We start from the raw sequence: 19,480 nt of genomic DNA, 5'->3' as shown, positions 1-19,480 counted from the left end.
TTTTTGAATTATGTTTTTATGGGAGACAACTCCAAATTTTTAACAAGTTTGAAGAATTTCATTGAGACACACTTTGTGTGTATTTTCATGGATCACCTGGCAAACAGAGAATAATGATATAATAATTTTGAAAATAGGTTGGATATTTTGTTTTCGATCTCAAAGCAGCATATAAAAAGGTGGACGGACTGGTGCAGGTATTACAGGGTGATGGAAAAATTCAAAATTATAGAAAGCATGTAACTTTGCATCAAAATGTAGCAATGACTTTGAACACGGCATGATTGATATCATAGTTTGATCAATTATTTTAATATGATGTTGTAAATAGATATTCTCAAACAAGTTCCCCTTATTACATATAATTTTTAAGAAAACAATTTCAAAGTTTCATAAAACTCAGATGAAAGGGAAACAACGTTCAGATTTATTAAGCCGTATAGTGTACTCAATTACTGTTAATTTTGACAATTCCACAGATACCATATCTAACAATTTGGGTGTGAGGCTCACAAGAACTGAAGTCACTATATAGGTGATGCTTAACATGTTATATATTTAAATTCATGTGATGCTGTTATTCCATTTTATAATGTCCAGATGAAAAAGACTTGATAATCAAGTATTTTTAATCTTAGTACAAGTTTTTTAAGATATTTACTGCTATGTCTACATATGTGCTTGGTTGAGTGATTTGCTAAAAGTGGGTTTGTTGCGGGACACCAAGTAGGATAGCTGTTTGAACATCTCTGTATTACTTGACCTGATACAAGTTGTTAGGAGCCAAACTTCCTAAAATGAATAACTTTTTGTGAAAGATTTATCCAGTTTGATCAATTAAGGAAATATCAAGGTCACAGTGATTGTACAGAGGTCACAAACAAAGACTATATATAAAACAATTTATCATGTCTAACATTGCATGGCAATGATATTATCAAACAAAAACCAAATGATAATTACAGTCATGGCACAATGAATGCCATTACTCAGTTGTGATGTCATCATTATTATGACCTCATATAATAGCAACCTTATAAAATACTGACACTAGCTGTGTTGGTTTGAAAAATTGAATTTATCACAACGTAACTGTATTGTACGACAAAGTGTCTATTGATGGTCAAAGTAATTGTATTTTATGACGAACTATGTTTATGACAAAGTAACTTTTGTATGACAAACAACATCATGACAAACTATATCTATGATAAAATAACTGCTTTATGGTAAAATAATTATACATGGAATATATTGTGTGTAGCATGGTAAATTAAATCACAGTAACTATATTGTACAACATGGTGGTAAGTTAACTGTATGATGCGGAACGCCTCCTCCTGTTTGTAGAAGCTTGAGATCAACCACATGGTACCAATGTGTCAAGACGTATCGTCCGCCATCGCTCCGTCCTCCAGTCTTGCTTCAACACTTTCAGCCGAAAAACTGGCAAAAGTTTCTGTAATTATCTTCATCACAATTTTAAAGGAATTATGTCCTATATACGTAATATCATAATCATTTACGTAGTATCCTATTCATGTATATGTCGCTAACTCTGCTACAGAGTACACGCTTCAGCAATCATAAGCTGACCTCAAAATATAGCCAAAATCTAAATGTATGCTTGCATGCTCACATAAACACATGTTCCCCACGATTGCTTGAGATCGGTCGTGTGTGTTCAACATCAGCATCTTCTATCCTGTATTTGGTCAGTGGACTTTTCCTTCCATTAGTTCATTTTTCTGAACTTTCATTGGTTCTATTCCTTTCTGTGAGAAATGACCCTTGCTATGTGTAGAATGTCTCTATCATGTTTTGAATAGTTCTCCAAGCTCCCTGTCTTGAAGACGATGCCTGTATCTGCTATTACAAGTACATGTACATTGTATCACAAGAGGATTCCTGCTGTTACTTCTTTGAATGTGTTTTATCTGCATATGTTTCATGCATATATGTTTTGTCAAGTCCTTTCAATTAGTGACAGCGAAATTAAATGATTAACTCCTGCAGATAAGGTTTGGGTTGTCTGTCTGTCCGTCTATCTGTATACAAAATCTTTTCAGCAAAACTTATATAGTTTTCAGCTGAATTTCATAAAAATTCACTGATGTAATCAACACACTGAAGAAGTGCGTCTGTGACCACCCATTTTATGGGAGTTTTTACATTTTTCAGCCAAATTTCATGCAACTCAATATATTAAGTTTTGCACATGAAATTAATATATCGAGTTGGTTATTTTTTATAGGAGTTATGCCCCTTTGTTTAAAAACATTGTTCATTCAGATTCGATTGACACTTGGTCAGCATAATACTTGCATTGAGGGGAAAGGAATAAGAATATAAAGTGGAGTTTCCTCCCCTTTTAATGGAGTTATGTCCCTTTCTTTAAAAATATTGTTTGCACTAATCTGCACAAAATACTCCACTGATTTAAATGATACTTGGTACTTAGAACCTTACGCTGTGGGGGTATTAATAAAGTATATACATCCAAATTAACCTTTCTGTTTATGGAGTCTTGTCCGATTATTTAAAGATGTTTCAGATAGACTAATTCCTGCAGTTCCTTGCACAGGTGGAGGGTAAAAGTAGGCCATTCTGGTGACAGTTCTACTTTTGAATTTATACTAACCCTATGTTGTTCTTTTTCAGTTTAGGCAGGCCCATCAGGCCTTAAATCATATAATGATCATGCTTGCATAAAAAGACAAACAACCACCTATATTTCTTGTTGTTGAGTTATTCATCTGCCAAAAATCCAACAAAATGTTCAGAGTGATTTTTCGTAGATTCATGAAAAACTGTTTGCGAAATATGTTCCGGAATAAAAGATGCTTTTTGATGTGAATTGAAATTTGAAACTGAGAATGCCACAAAAGTTGTTGCCATGCTTGGAAACACCCAAACTGCCTGGGACACTAGTCAGGAGGACAAATTCCTCTTGGGGGGCTCCAGAGGTTGACCTGTATGCATGTGAATTAAGTATACATGCAGATACAGTGAAATGTATAAGTGGAGAATGAAATGGCTTAAGCAATGCTTGCAATCTAAACAGACTTTTGTGCATGGAATGAGATTGGTAGCATTGCCTTACTAATGCTGTCACTAACTATATTTTTACTTTAATGCAATATTTTTACAAGTTTTGTTTAGATGCAGTATTAGTTTGCTATTGTAAATATAACAGCATTGTAAGGGAAATATAACGGCATTGTAAGGGAAATATAACGGCATTGTAAGGGAAATATAACAGCATTGTAAGGGAAATATAACAGCATTGTAAGGGAAATATAACAGCATTGTAAAGGAAATATAACAGCATTGTAAGGGAAATATAACTGCATTGTAAGGGAAATATAACAGCATTGTAAGGGAAATATAACAGCATTGTAAGGGAAATATAACAACTTTGTAAGGGAAATATAACAGCTTTGTAAGGGAAATATAACAGCATTGTAAGAAGGAATTTGTAATAAGCATGTTAATAATTAACATGTTTTACTGTGTAATGCAAATAGTTTTGTGATAGAATCACATACATTTCAACTCATAAAGACCATAACTAGTTTCCATGTGTGATGATGCCCTGTAGTATTTTAATGTTATGTTGGTCAAAAACGATTTGTGTTAGATATCTCCAAACTGACTGAGCACTTCAAAGGTAAAAAAAAAAAAAAAAAAATTATGTACATGTAGATCTTTATTTGTTACCTTTAATACAGTTGGAGACAATTGGTGTCCTCAAGAGAATTTTCCCAAGTTTAACTTGAATTGTCTCCCTTTTGTAGGGTGAGCTGATATCCTGCCTGGTGGACATGCTACGCCTGATGGACGAGGACCACTACGAAGCGGTGATGAAGATGTTCCCCGAACAGCCACCACTTAAGGTGTGTAAATATCTCACAAAAATTAATTGCAAGTAGTAATGATTAGATCAATACATGTATTTAAAATTAAAGAAAGGTATATCTTGGTAACTTGTATATTTATTAATATGTACATATATATCTTTACACTAATCAAACTAATATGTTTTAAGTATTTTGAAGAATCTTGATGATATTAATGTTTTACTCATTCATACCTGAAATTTGATAATAAACTAGTTCCAACCATTGAATTGGAAGAGTTCAAAGGTGTCTTCAGGGGTGAATGAGTTACAGTTGCTTTACAGCTTTTAAATATGTAACAGCTAGTTTTGAGGATTGATAAAACTTCATGTATACTTATTATACACCAATTATGCAACAAGTTCAGGGGGTCTTATTAATGATGATAAAAACTGGAGTGCCTGGAGAAAACAATTAATTTGGGCAGGTGACCCTATACCTTTTGATATCCCATTGAACCCCAGCTCTCTTGGTAAAAGACAACCATGCTATCCATTGCTCCACTGGACCACCTTTGAGCTGATGTTTGGGCCATGATTAATACCTTAAGTTGATGGATTTTCCTGTTGCAGGATTTTTTGTTGAGAGTTTTTCTGACATTCCAAGAGCTGATTAAGCCAGAGGTGTTCCCTCAACACTGGACAGTCATGAGGCTGGTCACCAACAAGTAAGTCTCAATCACAGAGGTCAAGGTCACCATCAAGTAAGTCTCAACCACAGAGGTCAAGGTCACCAACAAGTAAGTCTCAATCACAAAGGTCAAGGTCACCAACAAGTAAGTCTCAATCATAGAGGTCAAGGTCACCAACAAGTTAGTCTCAATCACAGAGGTCAAGGTCACCAACAAGTAAGTCTCAATCACAGAGGTCAAGGTCACCAACAAGTTAGTCTCAATCACAGAGGTCGAGGTCAACATCAAGTAAATCTCAATCATAGAGGTCAAGGTCACCAACAAGTTAGTCTCAATCACAGAGGTCAAGGTCACTAACAAGATAGGGTACATTCGCGGTACTGGTTGAAACGATTGAACCGGTTGAACCTGTAAAGAAAACGACAGGTACAGATCTGGACCGAGGCTGACCTCAGAAAAATTTGGCACGTGTAGATTCAGGGGTCCAGACGTGCCTGACTGAAACTAAAATGCTGACTATTGCCAATTTGCGTTATTTCTTTCTAAAACAATGTCAAGTCACATGTAGTTTTTAAGATACATTATGTAATTCAGTGGACGGATAAAAGAAGGTCATAATATTCTTGAAACACTCTTTTTTATTCTCCGAAACTGGATTTTTAGCTCTGCTTATAGAACGGTCCAAGTGTGTTCGTTTATCGTGGAAAAATTCTGCGCCACACGTATCGTTTCAACCGGGATATGCGAATGTAGCCTTGGTCTCAATCACAGAGGTCAAGGTCACCAACAAGTTAGTCTCAATCACAGAGGTCAAGGTCCCCAACAAGTAAGTCTCAATCACAGAGTTCAAGGTCTGCACCAACAAGTAAGTCTCAGTATCGGAGGTTAATGTCACCAGCAAGTCAAAATTAGAGGTCACGGTCACTGTTAACTAAGAAGATTAAAGGTCAACATCACCAATATTTTTATCTCGATATCAGTTGTCAAAGTCACCGACAATTAAGTCTCAATATTAGAAGTCAAGGTCACCAGCAAGACAGTCAAGGCCATAGGTCATGTCTAGTTAAGTCAAGATCAGAAACCAAAGTTCCCAATTAGAAAGTTATTATCACAGTTTAAGGTCATCAAACAAGAAAATTGGTGTTAAAAATCAATGGCATCAATACACAAGGCAAGTTAAGGTGAAGTTTAAATACCAATCATTCAGATTTAGTGTCACATCATCAAAAATATTCTGCAGATGTCAAGTTCACATAGGAATCAGTGATATAATTAATTGTTACCAGTCAGGAAGTAAAGGTCACAGCAAGGTCAGTGATTCATTAATGAATTCATCAAAGATTAAGTCATTTCCCGAGATCAGTAAATGAATGACTTCAGGAGCAAAGTTCTGATCTTTGTTTGTATACTTTTAAAACACTAATTGAGCTGTTTACTTTTTCAGTGTGATATTTACAGCAGTAGAATACTTCTCACAGGCCCTCACCAAACATTTTCTACATTCCGAAGACTTTGACTTATCTGTAAGTATGAGAGGTTACTTTGGAAGACTTGTTAATTTTGGTCCTTCATGTATTTCCCCAATCTAATTAAAATTATATCTTCACATCGCTCCCGTTTACTGATATGTCGCGTTGAAGATCTAACAACATCCCGTAGAGGGTCATGTTCAGGCGACCTTTGCATTAACCAATCAGATGAGAGCTTACGCATTTCTGTAAGTGATGATGTAATGATTTCGGAACACACTTTCTATGATAAAAGACCGAGAGGTGTCAAATGAGCATCGAAAATGGCGGCGCCTTATGACACCACGCCGTGTCTATCTACAAGACAACGTTTGTACAATTTTTGGATTTTGCTTTGAAATAAGAGAGACTTCCTCTGCATTAAATGCTACAGGTCCTGCTTTCTGATTGGTTTAAAGAAAGAGTTATGTCGCGTTTTGATTGGGTTGTTATAAATACGATAATGCATTCATGTTGACCTCTGACGTGACCCTCTACGGGATGTTGTTAGATCTTCAACGCGACATATCAGTAAACGGGAGCGATGTGAAGATATAATTTTAATAAGATTGGTATTTCCCCTGATTTCAGCCGTTACTAGTGCAATCAGCAAATGGTTAAGAAGGCAACAGGCAATTTTTACAGTTATGATTTAATTTGTTTATTTCACTTGACAGTTCGTTTTTATATCCTTTTGTCCAAAATAAATATTCACACTTTTCTGTATAGTTTTATTGTTGTTGTCCCATGTGTATCAATATAAGGATTAATTTTCTTCCCTTATCATTATATGTGTTATCTCCCCTTGGTGTCTAGCTGTGGCAGCACTACTTCAACCTGTCCGTCGCCTTTATCACCCAGCCCAGCCTCCAGCTGGAGAAATACTCTGAGGCCAAGAGGAAGAAGACAAAAGAAAGGCAAGTTACTGGAAAACAAACATTTTAGTGATGAATGACTATGGCGTATTGAAGATAAGTTCCTGTGTCAGGTTTATTGTGTTTGACCGATCATGCCTGCATCCACTGAACGTTGTGCCACTACATTCAACATTTTATAAATAATATAACCGTAACAAGACGGTAGACTAGCAATAAATTGAAGAACCTTACCCTGATCTTGTTGCAGTTGTATTTAGCTTAATGACCCCTAGTCCTCAACTGCCCTGTATACCTGTAGGTATCCAAGAGAGGGGTACTGAAACCACCTACACAGCACATGACAAAGACGGCATTGGCACTACTACCTTAGAGCTACATTGAAAACAATCATTCCACAGAAGTTTTATTTCAATGAAATAAAAATTAGTTAATGTAATATTACATGTTCAACATTTTGAATACATGTACTGTAAAAGTGGAAAGTCTTTGCAACCAGCCAATATCTTTCTCAACACCCTGGGGAGCATACAGCGGGTGCTGTCATTTCGGTGCTCACAGCTAGCATTCAACAATTCTAGCTCTGCCCAACCACGTACTCATTTACAGCTGAGTAGACTGGAACAACTTATGACCTATATATGTACTTAATGTGATTTATTATATACCTACAGATACAATGACATGCGGGTACCCATGGGCTATCAGATACAGACACTGTGGGAAAAACTTGGTAAGTACATCAATCTCAAAAATATGTTTTACTGGAGAATTTTTTGAAAAAAATATTTTGAATAAATCGATTGTTGCTTATAATACATGTTTAAGGATAAAGTTATAAATTTATACTCTGTACCATTCATGATTAGCCCTTTGGGGAAATAAATTTGTTGTGACAGATGCATCAGACAATTAATTATAAAAGCACCTGTGTTACTATTTCAGGTAACAACCAACGTCATTTCATACCGTCTCTTATTGGTCCGTTCCTGGAGGTGACCTTGGTACCAGAACATGAGTTGAGGTCAGCCACCTTGCCCATCTTTTACGACATGATGAAATGTGAACAGAGAGTCAACAGGAACTTCCTGCTGGTCAGTAGTCATAAATAAGGGAGATAAATACAGGTTTATACAGGAGACACAGCCATTGTAGTAGAGTGGGTTATTGGCACGACTCTACTGGATTATATTTTCTGCTTTAGGACAAAGGTTAACTCATGATGGACAAAATATTTGACACTGTATCTGTACTGAAAGAAGTACTGAGGGATTTATTTTTATCTTTGGTGTTGTAGGTTGAGAATGAAATGATAGAGAAACTGGATATTTTCATCACGACATGCAGCAAGGGTGATAACCAGTACAAGGAACTCTTCAAGGCAATGTAAGTCCATGATTTTATCTTTCATTGTAGAAACAGTAGTACTCAAAGATTGGAGCTGTAATATTAATCTAAAACAACAATATAGGTACAAGCATCCATCCCTTATGTTGTTGGAGCTACTTCCCTTTGTGCAATGGTCGCAGTAGACAAATCAGATGTTTGTCCATATTTGGAGGTGTTTAAATTAATGCATATGTCCATACTTAGATATTCTCTTTAGACAGATGACTCTTTTCTGTAAATATGCATTTCTATGCTTATACATATACAACAGTTTCTATTGACTGGTGGATAAATGGATGATGTATCAAAGGTTTAGCTACATATGTAACGACAGAAAAAGTGGAATTATATATAGAAATATAGCCCTCTGATTTTTGGCTGGTTGATGTAAAACAGTTGCTGTACTTGCCAACAAACATTCTTACCACATGCAGGATTACACTGGTGTAATTATGATGGTGCTGTGTATGCGATGTGGAGAATCCTCTGTGTGCAATTTCAAAAGGAACTGTATTAATGATTGACTTTGAAATAGAAGGGCCTCTATAAAAAGATCTTGGCATTTGCACAGTTCAAAAATGCTAGTTTCTGATATATATATTGAACAATGTTGAAACTTGATAGAAGCTAAACCAGCTGACACTGCCATTATCACCACTGCTGTCCACACACAGGTCCGTTTATAAATACACTGTTTAGAAACTATTTGACATGGTTATACTTGTGAAATACATTATTATTACATCATACTACAATTATCTAAACAAAAACCCTACAATCAAATTTGACTGTCCTCCTACTGATTGTAAATAATACCACAATCATCTGAATAAAAACCCTACATCAACTTTTACTGTCCTCCCACTCATTATAATCCTACCACAATTATCTAAATAAAAACCCCACCATCAACATTTTCTCTTTGTCCTCTCAATTATATCGTGCCATAATTCTCTTAATAAAAAGCCTACCACAAGCTTACTCATGATTACACTTTAATTTTCAAAATGAAATCCCTCTGTCGGAATCATCACATTATTAGGCCCCTTCATCGGAGATACTGGTATAATTATCACAATGTCCATCTTCTCATCTGTGTGTCCTTCCACACTTTTGTTTCTAAAGATTATCTTAGAATCCATAAGATATATCTTTTTGAATTTTGACATTGTGAGACACTGTGATATGTTAATATGCAAACAGGGATTTAAAATGTTTCTATGGTTAAGGTCACTGTTACTAAAAATAGATCTTGGGGATGGGAGTTAGAGGTTTTAGTTTCAATCTTTATCTCAGCATCCAAAAGAGTAATCTTTTTAAAATTTGACACAATGATTCACTGTGATATGTTAATGTGCAAAATAGGTTTAAAAAAAGTCTTAAGTTCAAGGTCACTTTAAAAGGCGAGGAGGGAGTTGTACTGTCAGGCACACATGGCAGCTAAGGTCCTTGCTGCATTGTCAGTGTCCTAGTGTTAGTGTAGTTATAAGTAACCCTGCTCCAAATTATATAGAACTTGGGCATGTCTCACTATGTCGTCTTTATTCAAAATCAGAAAATATATGACCTTGAAACACAACTAGATCTAAAGGGATATGGATTACCTTGACAACTTTTTTTATCTTCTTGCATTTTCTGGAAGTTAAAATTCAAACTCAAAGAGGATTGGTGCTTGCTATATCATCATTAGTATTTACATGTATAACAAAGATCTTTAGTGATATCTTGTGTATAATAGCACAATGTGGGCTTCATGTTGTTAATATAGGTACAAAAAATCCATTATAAGTATACTGGTAGTTTATTTTCTTCTGATACAATTTATTTTTATGAAATTTTCACCAAAGACCAGAAATATTTTCAACAAAGACCAAAAAGTATCTGAAAATTTCCCTGGAGTTACAAAAGTTGAAGGCATATGCAATATGAAGTTCTTAAGACTTTATTGTGTGTGGTACAACCACTTTACTTAAAAGAATATAACTAATATTGCTGTCATGTCAGATCTGTTAGTGCTGTTGTTTTTGTCCTGGATTCTACTGGAATTGTAATTAGGTAATGTTGAAGATGTATAAAGAGAAAGCAAATTACGTTATACTTGACAGTGACATGAGGAGGCAGAATATATGTTCAAAGGCTTTGTGTGAACTGTCAACATTATACAATAAGACTCTACAAGGCTGGACCTGTGTTAGCTCAACAGACATAAGTCTCTCAAGTGTTTGGTTGAACATTGATATCTCCAAATGCCAAACATCAAAATGATCCTGATCAGGTATCCTGAGGGGAGATAATCAGGGCATGGATTACCTTAATTACACAAATATCACCTGAAATCTGTCAAATAAATGTCTAGTGTACTTAGGCTTAAGTAACACCTCTGTCTGTTTCCTGTCTAATCCTCACTTAAGTGTAACTTCAAGCTCTGTATTATTTTGAGGTTTACAGTTCATCAGTTCACCTTGTGTACAAATATACTAAAAATGCTGTTAAATAAATGTTATTGAAGAAAGAAAGGAAAGCCAGGTTTGATAACATTAATAAATCCTGTTTTACACTGTAATGTAGTGTCCTACCCAGAATGTGTGGGGTGTTCTAGGCCTTCAGTGCTATGTGTGGGGTGTGATGAGGGGGATGATAAGGGTGGGACAACATTGGAGGTCCTTGTCTGATCCCCTAAACCCTATGTCAAACACTCCCATCCCCTGGTCAACAGTAGCGACAGACAGCAAGGAGTCACATACAATCCGGCGCTTCAATGTGTAACTATGGTTTATTTCAAATTAATGAAGGAGTTGAATAATCCAGACAACCAGACTATTCATTTTCAGTTTCCTTTTCATCTGAAATTAGACAATAATGTACTTAAAGTTTTATTTAATGTCAGTTTATTACTGGAAGTTAATTTGAGTGTTTCCTTCAATAATGCCATTTCTATTCATACTGAAGTTAAGTGCTCATTTATTGGGAAATTAAATGCCCGTTTTATCTGAAATAAAAGTTTCATTTATAGGAAACGGGGGTGTACTACTAGTACTACTCATGTATCAACCAACAGTGGTTGAAAATAACGTACCTCATTGATCTTTTTAGGTCACCTGAGATTTCAAGTGACCTATTCCGATCACTTTCCGTCCGTCGTCATCCATCATGCGTAAACTTTTTACATTTTCAACTTCTTTTCAAGAACCAGTGGATGGAATTTTTTCAAACTAAGTCAAAATTATCCTTGGTAGATGAGGCTACAAAAAATGTAAAATTGGGATTCCTACCCAAACCCTAGAGGCCGGGGCGGGGCCCCAAAGGGAAAGTTACCCAATATTCAAAAATCTTCTTCTCCATACTCAGAGGTACTACAGTCATTTTCTCTGCATGGATGGAAAAGATGGCTTTATTTAAATTGTAAATTTCAGGACCCCCAGGCCATCCCTTCTCCCTGTGAGAGGGGGTAAAGTTTACTATAGTTTATATAGGGAAATAACACTTTTGTGAATATTTTTACAATTTTCTGTAGGAAATTATTCTTACTTGGTGAGAATTATCCTTGGAGGAAGATGGTTTTAACATGTAAAATTGGGATTCCTATCCAACCCTAGGGGCCAGGGCGGGCCCCAAAGGGAAAATTTAACAATATTTCAAAAATCCTCTTCTCCAGACTCAAGGTACTACAGTCAATTTCAGGACCCCTGAGCCATCCGTTCCATCTTGGGGTGGGGGTAAAGTTTACTCTAGTTTATATAGGGAAATAACACTTTCAGAAGAAAATTTTCCCAACTTGGTCAGAATCATTTTTGATGGATGAGGGTATTACATTGTAAAATTGGAATTCCTGCCCCATCCCCAGGGCTAGGATGGGGCCCCAAAGGGAACATTAACCAATATTTTAAAATTCTTAATTATGTTTTGATGACATGACATGTATTGTATTTCACTTAGTTAACTTTACATGCTGATTTCCACATCACATCTAAACAATAAAATAAAGCTACCAGTACATATGATATAACTCAGGTGACCGCTACGGCCATGGGCCTCTTGTTTGTGTTAAAGTGACGTTGATTTAATTTTTTTCATGCCATTTCTAAAAGGCTTGATATTAAGATCAACTTCAAAAGTGTCCAATTAAAAGATTATTCAGCTTTAGAACTTTTTCCTTAACTCCTTTCAAATTTTGTATTTTGAGTAGTATTTATTTTAAAAAAACAAAAAAACTAAAGGCAATAGATTAGCAGTATTTCAAAAGTCTTGGTAGTTTATCACCTTTCCAGATTGAATTGATAGGCTCAGAAAATAGTATTATATTGTTTTCAAAAGAACTGGTGCCTGTAACAATGGCGTGTAACTGTAACTGCCCGAGGCCTTTCTCGCCTGTCCTTGGTTCTGATCTGATAAAGACTGTCCCACGTCGGCCCCCCACACACCTCCGAGTCACCTCACCCAATTACCTGTCAATACCTCAACAATATTCCTTCAAAAGAATATAAAAAAAATAAAGAAAAATATTTTTTAAAAACCCCTCCAGGCTAAATGTGGGACCAGTACAACAGAAATCTGTATATGGTAGCCTGAAGGGTGTAAGGTGTAGTAATTTGTCTGTCTTTTTGTTTCTATATTAACCTGGGTGATTTGTAGAAACAGGACAATTTATATGAGATTGAATTGGGATGGACTCCTGGACAATATTTGTTTTATGAAAACAGAATTATTTTTGGCAAAATTACATAGACCATCAATATGTTAAGTTGTGTTACTTGAAACTTCCTCCAGGAAAATATGTTTAGTGAGTGCTGGAAGATGAAATCTGTGTAAAGCAATTTATTTGGAAAATTTGAATGATAACATTGGTACATAAAATTGGAATGCATTAGACAGTGTAGAGAAAAGCGTGGATTTCATTGATTACCTGGATTGATGTTCAAACAAAATTGAAAGGATTTTTTTTCTGTAAATGGAGTGACACAAATCTGAAATAGACATTTCAATAAATTGGTGTTAAAAAGTTATTAAGAAAAGGAGCTGTTGACATTTGTGAACATTCCCGGAGGGTAGAAACACTATCTATTTACAGAAGCATTATCAGGTCCGGGATTGGTCCCTCATGGTTGACTTGTCAGGTTGTGTTTGTGTACACAGTGTTAAAGGGGTGTACATGTGTCCCCTGATACAAGGGACCCAGGGTCTATACAGGCCTACTTAATCCAACAGCCCTAATAGCAATACTGATCGTTTTGTTGACACGATTTTGAAAAAAAGGCAAGGACAGTCAACGGCTTTTTTGTTGTTACCTGGTAATAATAGAAATGGAGAAAGCCTATAGCAGATCCAGGTAGTTATAAAGCGGAGCACCTTTTGTATTGGAAAAAAGTTTTCTTTATCAAGTGTCGTGGATAGTGTGTGGTTCGTGAGGAGGGATCATTAGAGGACGCATTATTGTGGTTTCGTGTGGAATTAGCGGTGACAAGGTTACGCCAGGATAGTGTTGCACATTTGCCGCATACCTTTAAACTGCGCATGGGAGATCTTTTTAATTTAAAATACAAGCACATTTGTAATAACTGGATGTAATGGACAAATTGTGGAAAGTGTCATAACTGAATTTTATGGAAATCAAATCGTGACAAGGATTTCTTTTGTAATCTGACTGTTATTTCCACACCTACATTGGTGATGATGGTCAATGGGAAGGATGTGCAGTCGGCCTATTGTCCAGTCTGTGGAAAATCACAGAGTAAGAGGATTAAACGCATGAAGTCACAAACATCCAGGTAAAACAATAAAACTATCTGAAAGCAAAGTTCTATTTCAGTGAGGAAATAAATTACCTTAATGTACCTGTATGTACCACTATATCTTAAAAAAAACTACTACAGTAAAACACCAATATATTGCCACTTGTTTAATTTGCCACCCCTATTACTGCCATTGTATTTCAAAGTCCCCATTACCTTATTTATTTATAATATAAAGTCTTTATAAATCTCCTTCAATATATTGTCGAACCCTGCATCTCCTTCAATATATTTCCAAACCCTATGTAAACCCAACATTTCACTGGCCAAATAGTGCTGATTAATAAGGGTTTCTGTATTGCTTACCCTCTTCATAATGCAGCATTATACAAAACACAGTGGCAGTATAACAAGGTCTTAATGTCAGTACTAAGTTATAACCTCATATTTCACTTGACAAATAGTGACACTTTGAATAGTTGCTACTATGTTGACAACCCTTTTATAATGCCAGGATATCGCTGGATAAACAATGGCAATAGTTACCAAGGCTTTACTGTTGCCAAACCCCTTTATAATGCCTATATTTTACCGGACATAATATGGCAGTATAACAAGGTCTTACTGTATCATAGTATACCAAAATATAACCTCAGGTTTCACTGGACAAATAATGGCCGTATAAAAAAGTTACATGATATTGTCATCCCCTTTATAATGCAAAAGTTTTGCAGGACAAACAGTGGCAATTAATGTAACTAAGTGTTACTGTATTGCCAGACTCTTTATAATGTCAAATTTTCACTGGACAAACATCGACATCATGATTAGGTTTTACAATATTATGTAATGCCTTTATTATGCCAAGTTTCACTGGGCAAAGAGTGGCAGTATAACTATTATGGTACGCCGTTATGATGCAAAGATTTCGCTGTACGAATAATGGCAGTCGAACAAAGGATTTACTGTATCAGCTAGTCAAGTACTAGAAGTTGTTTAAGGTGTGTGTATGTAAGAGAGTGGTATCCAAATAAAGATGGTGGTTAGAACAGATTGTACAAGCTATAAAACAAATCACCACTACTTCAAAGGATGGAGTTTGTTGTTGTGGAATATTAGCTGGTAAATAGCTGCTGTAATATCGGGATAATTGTGTGGTGTTAGCCCACTCCCTCAGATAGATGTAGAGTCTGTTTCACTCCCTCAGATAGATGTATAGAGTCTGTTGCACTCACTTATGTCTGTAAACAGATGATTTCTCCAGTAAATCTCAGCAGAACAGTAAGTGATAGATTTAGATCTGGTCTGGGGGTAACAAGGTGTAAAATTCAAAGTGTTGGAATAGACTAAGTGATTCCAGCTGGTTTAACACAGTACAGGGGGAAATCCGTTACAAACCATTCATTGTTTTCTATCCACAGTCACTGTAGTATTTCTCTGCACCTTGGGCTCTCTAGTTTTAAATCCATCTTGTCACATTTCTAGTTCATGGTTTCAAAAATTGTTTTCTTGGTAAATATAACACTATCATCTGTTTCCTGCCAATTGAAATATTAGAAGCAATATGACCAAGGAATGTTATTTTCTCAGACGTGAGACGTGGTAAAACTAATTTGTTCACAGAAATTCCAAAGGATGTCAAATATGTCTAGTTGTACAGTAGCAGATGGCAACTGCACATATTTAGGATTCATTTGAATATCGTTTTTCGTGTAACTAGAGCAATGCTGCAGATTGGTGTTTACATTGTTTTGTGCAAAGGTCAAGGTCACTGTTGCACAAAATAGACAAGGGTGAGTTTCAGGGGGGGGGCTATGGTCAGAAACATGACAGAGCCCTTTAATTCTGACCACTCGATGTTCTAGTTGTTCAAAGTTTTCTCTGAAACTTTTTAAGAGTGACCAACTGGTCAACAACATATTTTTTGTTTAGACCAGCTCGTTATTTAACTTATACAGCTGTATTAAAGCAACAAATAATTAAATAAAAGAGGACGTGAAAAAATTACCCCTCAATAAATAAGGAGTTCAGAAAAATAGATTCTTTTCAATAATAAAAAGATGAAGAAAGATAAAAGAAGCAATGCAAAGTTAATTTATTTATGTGTTAAAAAAGTCTGAAATCTGTTGAAGTAAATCATAACAGTCAGTGATGTGGGATTGGAGTGACCTTGCTTCGGCCACAAGTGTGGTCAAATGTTGGATGGATTACATTGTTTACACTGTCCCTACACCTATTATCAGACAGACAAACAGAAGGCTGACCACCACCCTAAACACGGGAGGATCTGTATTGTTATAAGTCTTACCTTTATCAGCAATGATAAGACGGGTGACAAGTACACCACTTATCTGATTACACACAGCAGTAGGAGGGCTAACTCTCTAACATAAACGTACATAAATGGTAGATTGCCTTATGTGTTAAGTTTATTTCCTCCAGATTGACTCCATCATTATATTGATTTTCATTAAAAGATAAATGTGACAGTTGTTATCAAAGTATAGAAGAGTTGATATTTTCTGTTACATAAAATTGATAAAGTGTTACATTTAGCCTTTTATCAGTAGTGCTCTGCTTTGGAGGAGTTTATAAATGGAAAAACAAATATTCTGCAGTTAACAATTAACATCCTATCATTTCTTTGCTTCACTTATGTAATTTGTTTGAGTCTGTTTAGGACGGTGATGAACATTAATGTCAGAATTTATAGAGTAGAGGATACATATGTTTTAATATAGAGGTCAAAGGTTAGGGTGATCATGTGACCAGAGAGACGAGCCTCCTTCTGTGCGGGGACCAGGATGTAGCTATAGGCTCTATGTCCTCCCAGGTCCTTTCCATCTCTGGTTGGGTGCACAATTCGTGGAGACCAATGAATTGAAGGTAATCTGAGATAGGACTACAATAAACCAGAAAGACATCTACAAGAGTGTTTATGTATGTTTAATATATCTATTTGGAATTATTTACAAATCATCATGATATATCACTTACATTAACCAGCAGACCTATTTTATCAGGAGAGTCACGATATTTAGCTCCACATTTCTCAAAATACCGGTTTTATCTCCTTGATGTGTCTCTGCCTTTGTTTGTATAGAAATGATGGTGTGAAACAGAAGCGGGATTGTACCGCCTTACCAGTATTGAGTATGGCCTTACCAGTATTGAGTACGGCCTTACCAGTATTGAGTACGCGGCCTTACCAGTATTGAGTATCAGCTTTTCTTCCCGCGTTTTGTGTACCGCCTTACGCGTTTTGTGTCAGTATTGAAATAAAGTGACTGCTCCCATTTCTTGCGTGAGAGTATTAAGAGATTATTTTTATATCATAACAAAAAGATAAAAAGATCTTTGCTTGCTATGTTGGTACAGGGCACTCCTGATAAAATCAGTGATATCAGCACCTGCTTGTGACATGCAATAAAAAAAAAACCAAGAGACAAGTTTTGGTAAAAGATACCACAGTATTTATAATCCAATACCCATGAATAAGCCTGGATGGACCTGATACCATAATATAACAAGTACACACATGAACATTATGGTCCTCCAAATTTTATTAGAAAACATATTGCTCTCACATAAGAGTATACCTTAATTTTGGGATAACATCCCCAAACCATTCAATACATATCAGAACACTGACAGTTTACATGCAATAAACAAATCTTGACGAATGAGAAAAAAATTTGGGGCAAATTCATTTTATAAAATTATAAAAAAATAATTGAATAAGTATTTTCATTTCAGTAATAATTACCATAACTTTAGTATGCATATACAATACCTACACCCATCTTTGTAGCCCAAAAACAAAAGATTCAAATATCCCTACCTCCCTACCGTGACGTAACCTCTATCTCGATGACAGAGCCACGGAGTGATCTCCCTTCCTCTTCCTTTTATGGCGCCTGCTGCATGCTGACGCACGGAGCTTGCTCCAATTCAAAACATTGTTTTGTCGGTTTGGTTTGAGTGTCAACTCATATTTTTGCGCAGTTTGTGTGCCTTATACCCATCTGCCTTTATTGATATAACTAATTGTTGTTGAAAATTATTTTTGTGCCTTTTACGGCCGGTTATTTTACTCCACGTGTGCCGGTGGTGTGCCACGGTCCGCCATTATCGTGGGTTAATTTCCGACCTCTGTTTATTTCGGTGACGGTTGTTTGTTTCGGCAAACGTTATTTATTTTAACCGTTTTCTGATTTATATTACGGGTGAAATTCTTTCTACGTTGCGTACTTTGTACTATCGTATTTTAACCTTATTTTCCCGTTTTATCTGCTTGTAAATTTTTTGTTTACGTTCGCTTTGGAGGGTATGTCTCGGTCGGGACAGCGACGAGGTAGTGCTCATGGGTGTTCCCATTTCTTTGTGGAACGGGACCCTCATGATGCCTGTCCCAGGTGTCGTCCTTGCAGTGAGGTTTCGCCTTGTGAACTTTGTTCACAGTCAAAATCTCAGGGCAAGGACTTCATTGTTCCAAAGCTACCCTCAACTTACCGTAAGACAGATTCGTCTGTTTCTTCCGGTAAGCGAGGGAAGCAGAGAGGTAGGGGTCGTGCCACCAGCTCTCTGGGGTCTGGTGGTACTGTCTCTGTTCCTGTCTCGGGGGGTCTTGCTTCGGCAAGTCCCTCTCGTGAGCAGGGGGTGGCCCTTCCTGTCCAGGAACTCCCTGGAGTAGGGGAGGGGCAGCCTGACCCTGGCTTGGCACAGCCAAGGGTCGAATTGGCCGGGAACGCCCGTAAGCTTTCGCGCTTGCCTTCGGGTAGGGACTACCGGCCGCCGGTCACTGACTCTGTCAGTGATCCCGGCATTCCAGGTGGTGCTGTCGTTGGGGACAGTCTTGGTGCCGGGCCTGTTCTTTCGGGTTCAGGTCCTGGTGTGACAACAGACTTTCTTTCGGGATTGTCTGTGTCTACCGGGATTAGTGACGCGCAGCTCACTAATCCCGGCATCAATGCTGGTCAGGCATACCCTCCCGGTCAGTTACCCGGACCCGGTCCTATTAGGTCCGGTCCCGAGTTTCATTCTTCTGGGAACCTGGGGGGTTTCCCCCCAGGGGTTGGGTTTGCTGGACAGGGGGCCGGTTTCCGGCCTCCGTTTTCCCCTGGCTTAGGGTATACGGGTGCCTGCGGGCAACCATCCTTGGGCCGCCCTTACCAGCCTGCGGATGGTTTTGGGTTGCGGCAGCATCCCGGCAGTTACGGGCTTAGCCCGTACATGTCCGGGTTTCCACCTGGAGGGAGTGGCGGTCCACCTTCGCCCTTTGGGCAAGTTGGCCAGCCCCAGTCTCAGGCAGGCCAGTTTGGCCAGTTCTGGGGTCACTCCCAGCCCGCGGGACCTTTCCCCTATCCTCCGGGATATGGGTTTAACCCCATGGCATTTCCGTCATGGAATCCTTGGGGTTTGGTCTCTCCCTCGCGGAGACGTGTTAGCA

At 37.2% G+C, this 19,480-nt stretch overlaps 1 protein-coding gene across 9 annotated transcripts in view; it reads left to right on the top strand.

The window, feature by feature from the left end:
• The window catches only part of LOC110460550 (dedicator of cytokinesis protein 4-like), a 154,779-nt gene that overhangs the window by 82,598 nt on the left and 52,701 nt on the right, over window positions 1-19,480 (top strand). For 7 of the 9 annotated variants that reach the window (XM_021513520.1, XM_021513521.1, XM_021513522.1 and 4 more), the window contains 8 exons: window positions 1,351-1,461; window positions 3,798-3,896; window positions 4,472-4,566; window positions 5,975-6,053; window positions 6,855-6,955; window positions 7,588-7,646; window positions 7,859-8,007; window positions 8,211-8,299. In XM_021513520.1, coding sequence (XP_021369195.1) covers window positions 1,351-1,461; window positions 3,798-3,896; window positions 4,472-4,566; window positions 5,975-6,053; window positions 6,855-6,955; window positions 7,588-7,646; window positions 7,859-8,007; window positions 8,211-8,299 — 782 coding nt within the window. The remainder of the gene's footprint in view (window positions 1-1,350; window positions 1,462-3,797; window positions 3,897-4,471; window positions 4,567-5,974; window positions 6,054-6,854; window positions 6,956-7,587; window positions 7,647-7,858; window positions 8,008-8,210; window positions 8,300-19,480) is intronic. The other 2 variants (XM_021513525.1, XM_021513526.1) reach the window with 1 other exon arrangement.

The sequence above is a fragment of the Mizuhopecten yessoensis genome, unplaced genomic scaffold (genome assembly GCF_002113885.1).
Source record: "Mizuhopecten yessoensis strain PY_sf001 unplaced genomic scaffold, ASM211388v2 scaffold10431, whole genome shotgun sequence".
Lineage (NCBI taxonomy): Eukaryota > Metazoa > Mollusca > Bivalvia > Pectinida > Pectinidae > Mizuhopecten > Mizuhopecten yessoensis.
Note: the sequence above shows the minus strand (reverse complement) of the source record. Positions and strands in the feature narration are given on the sequence as shown.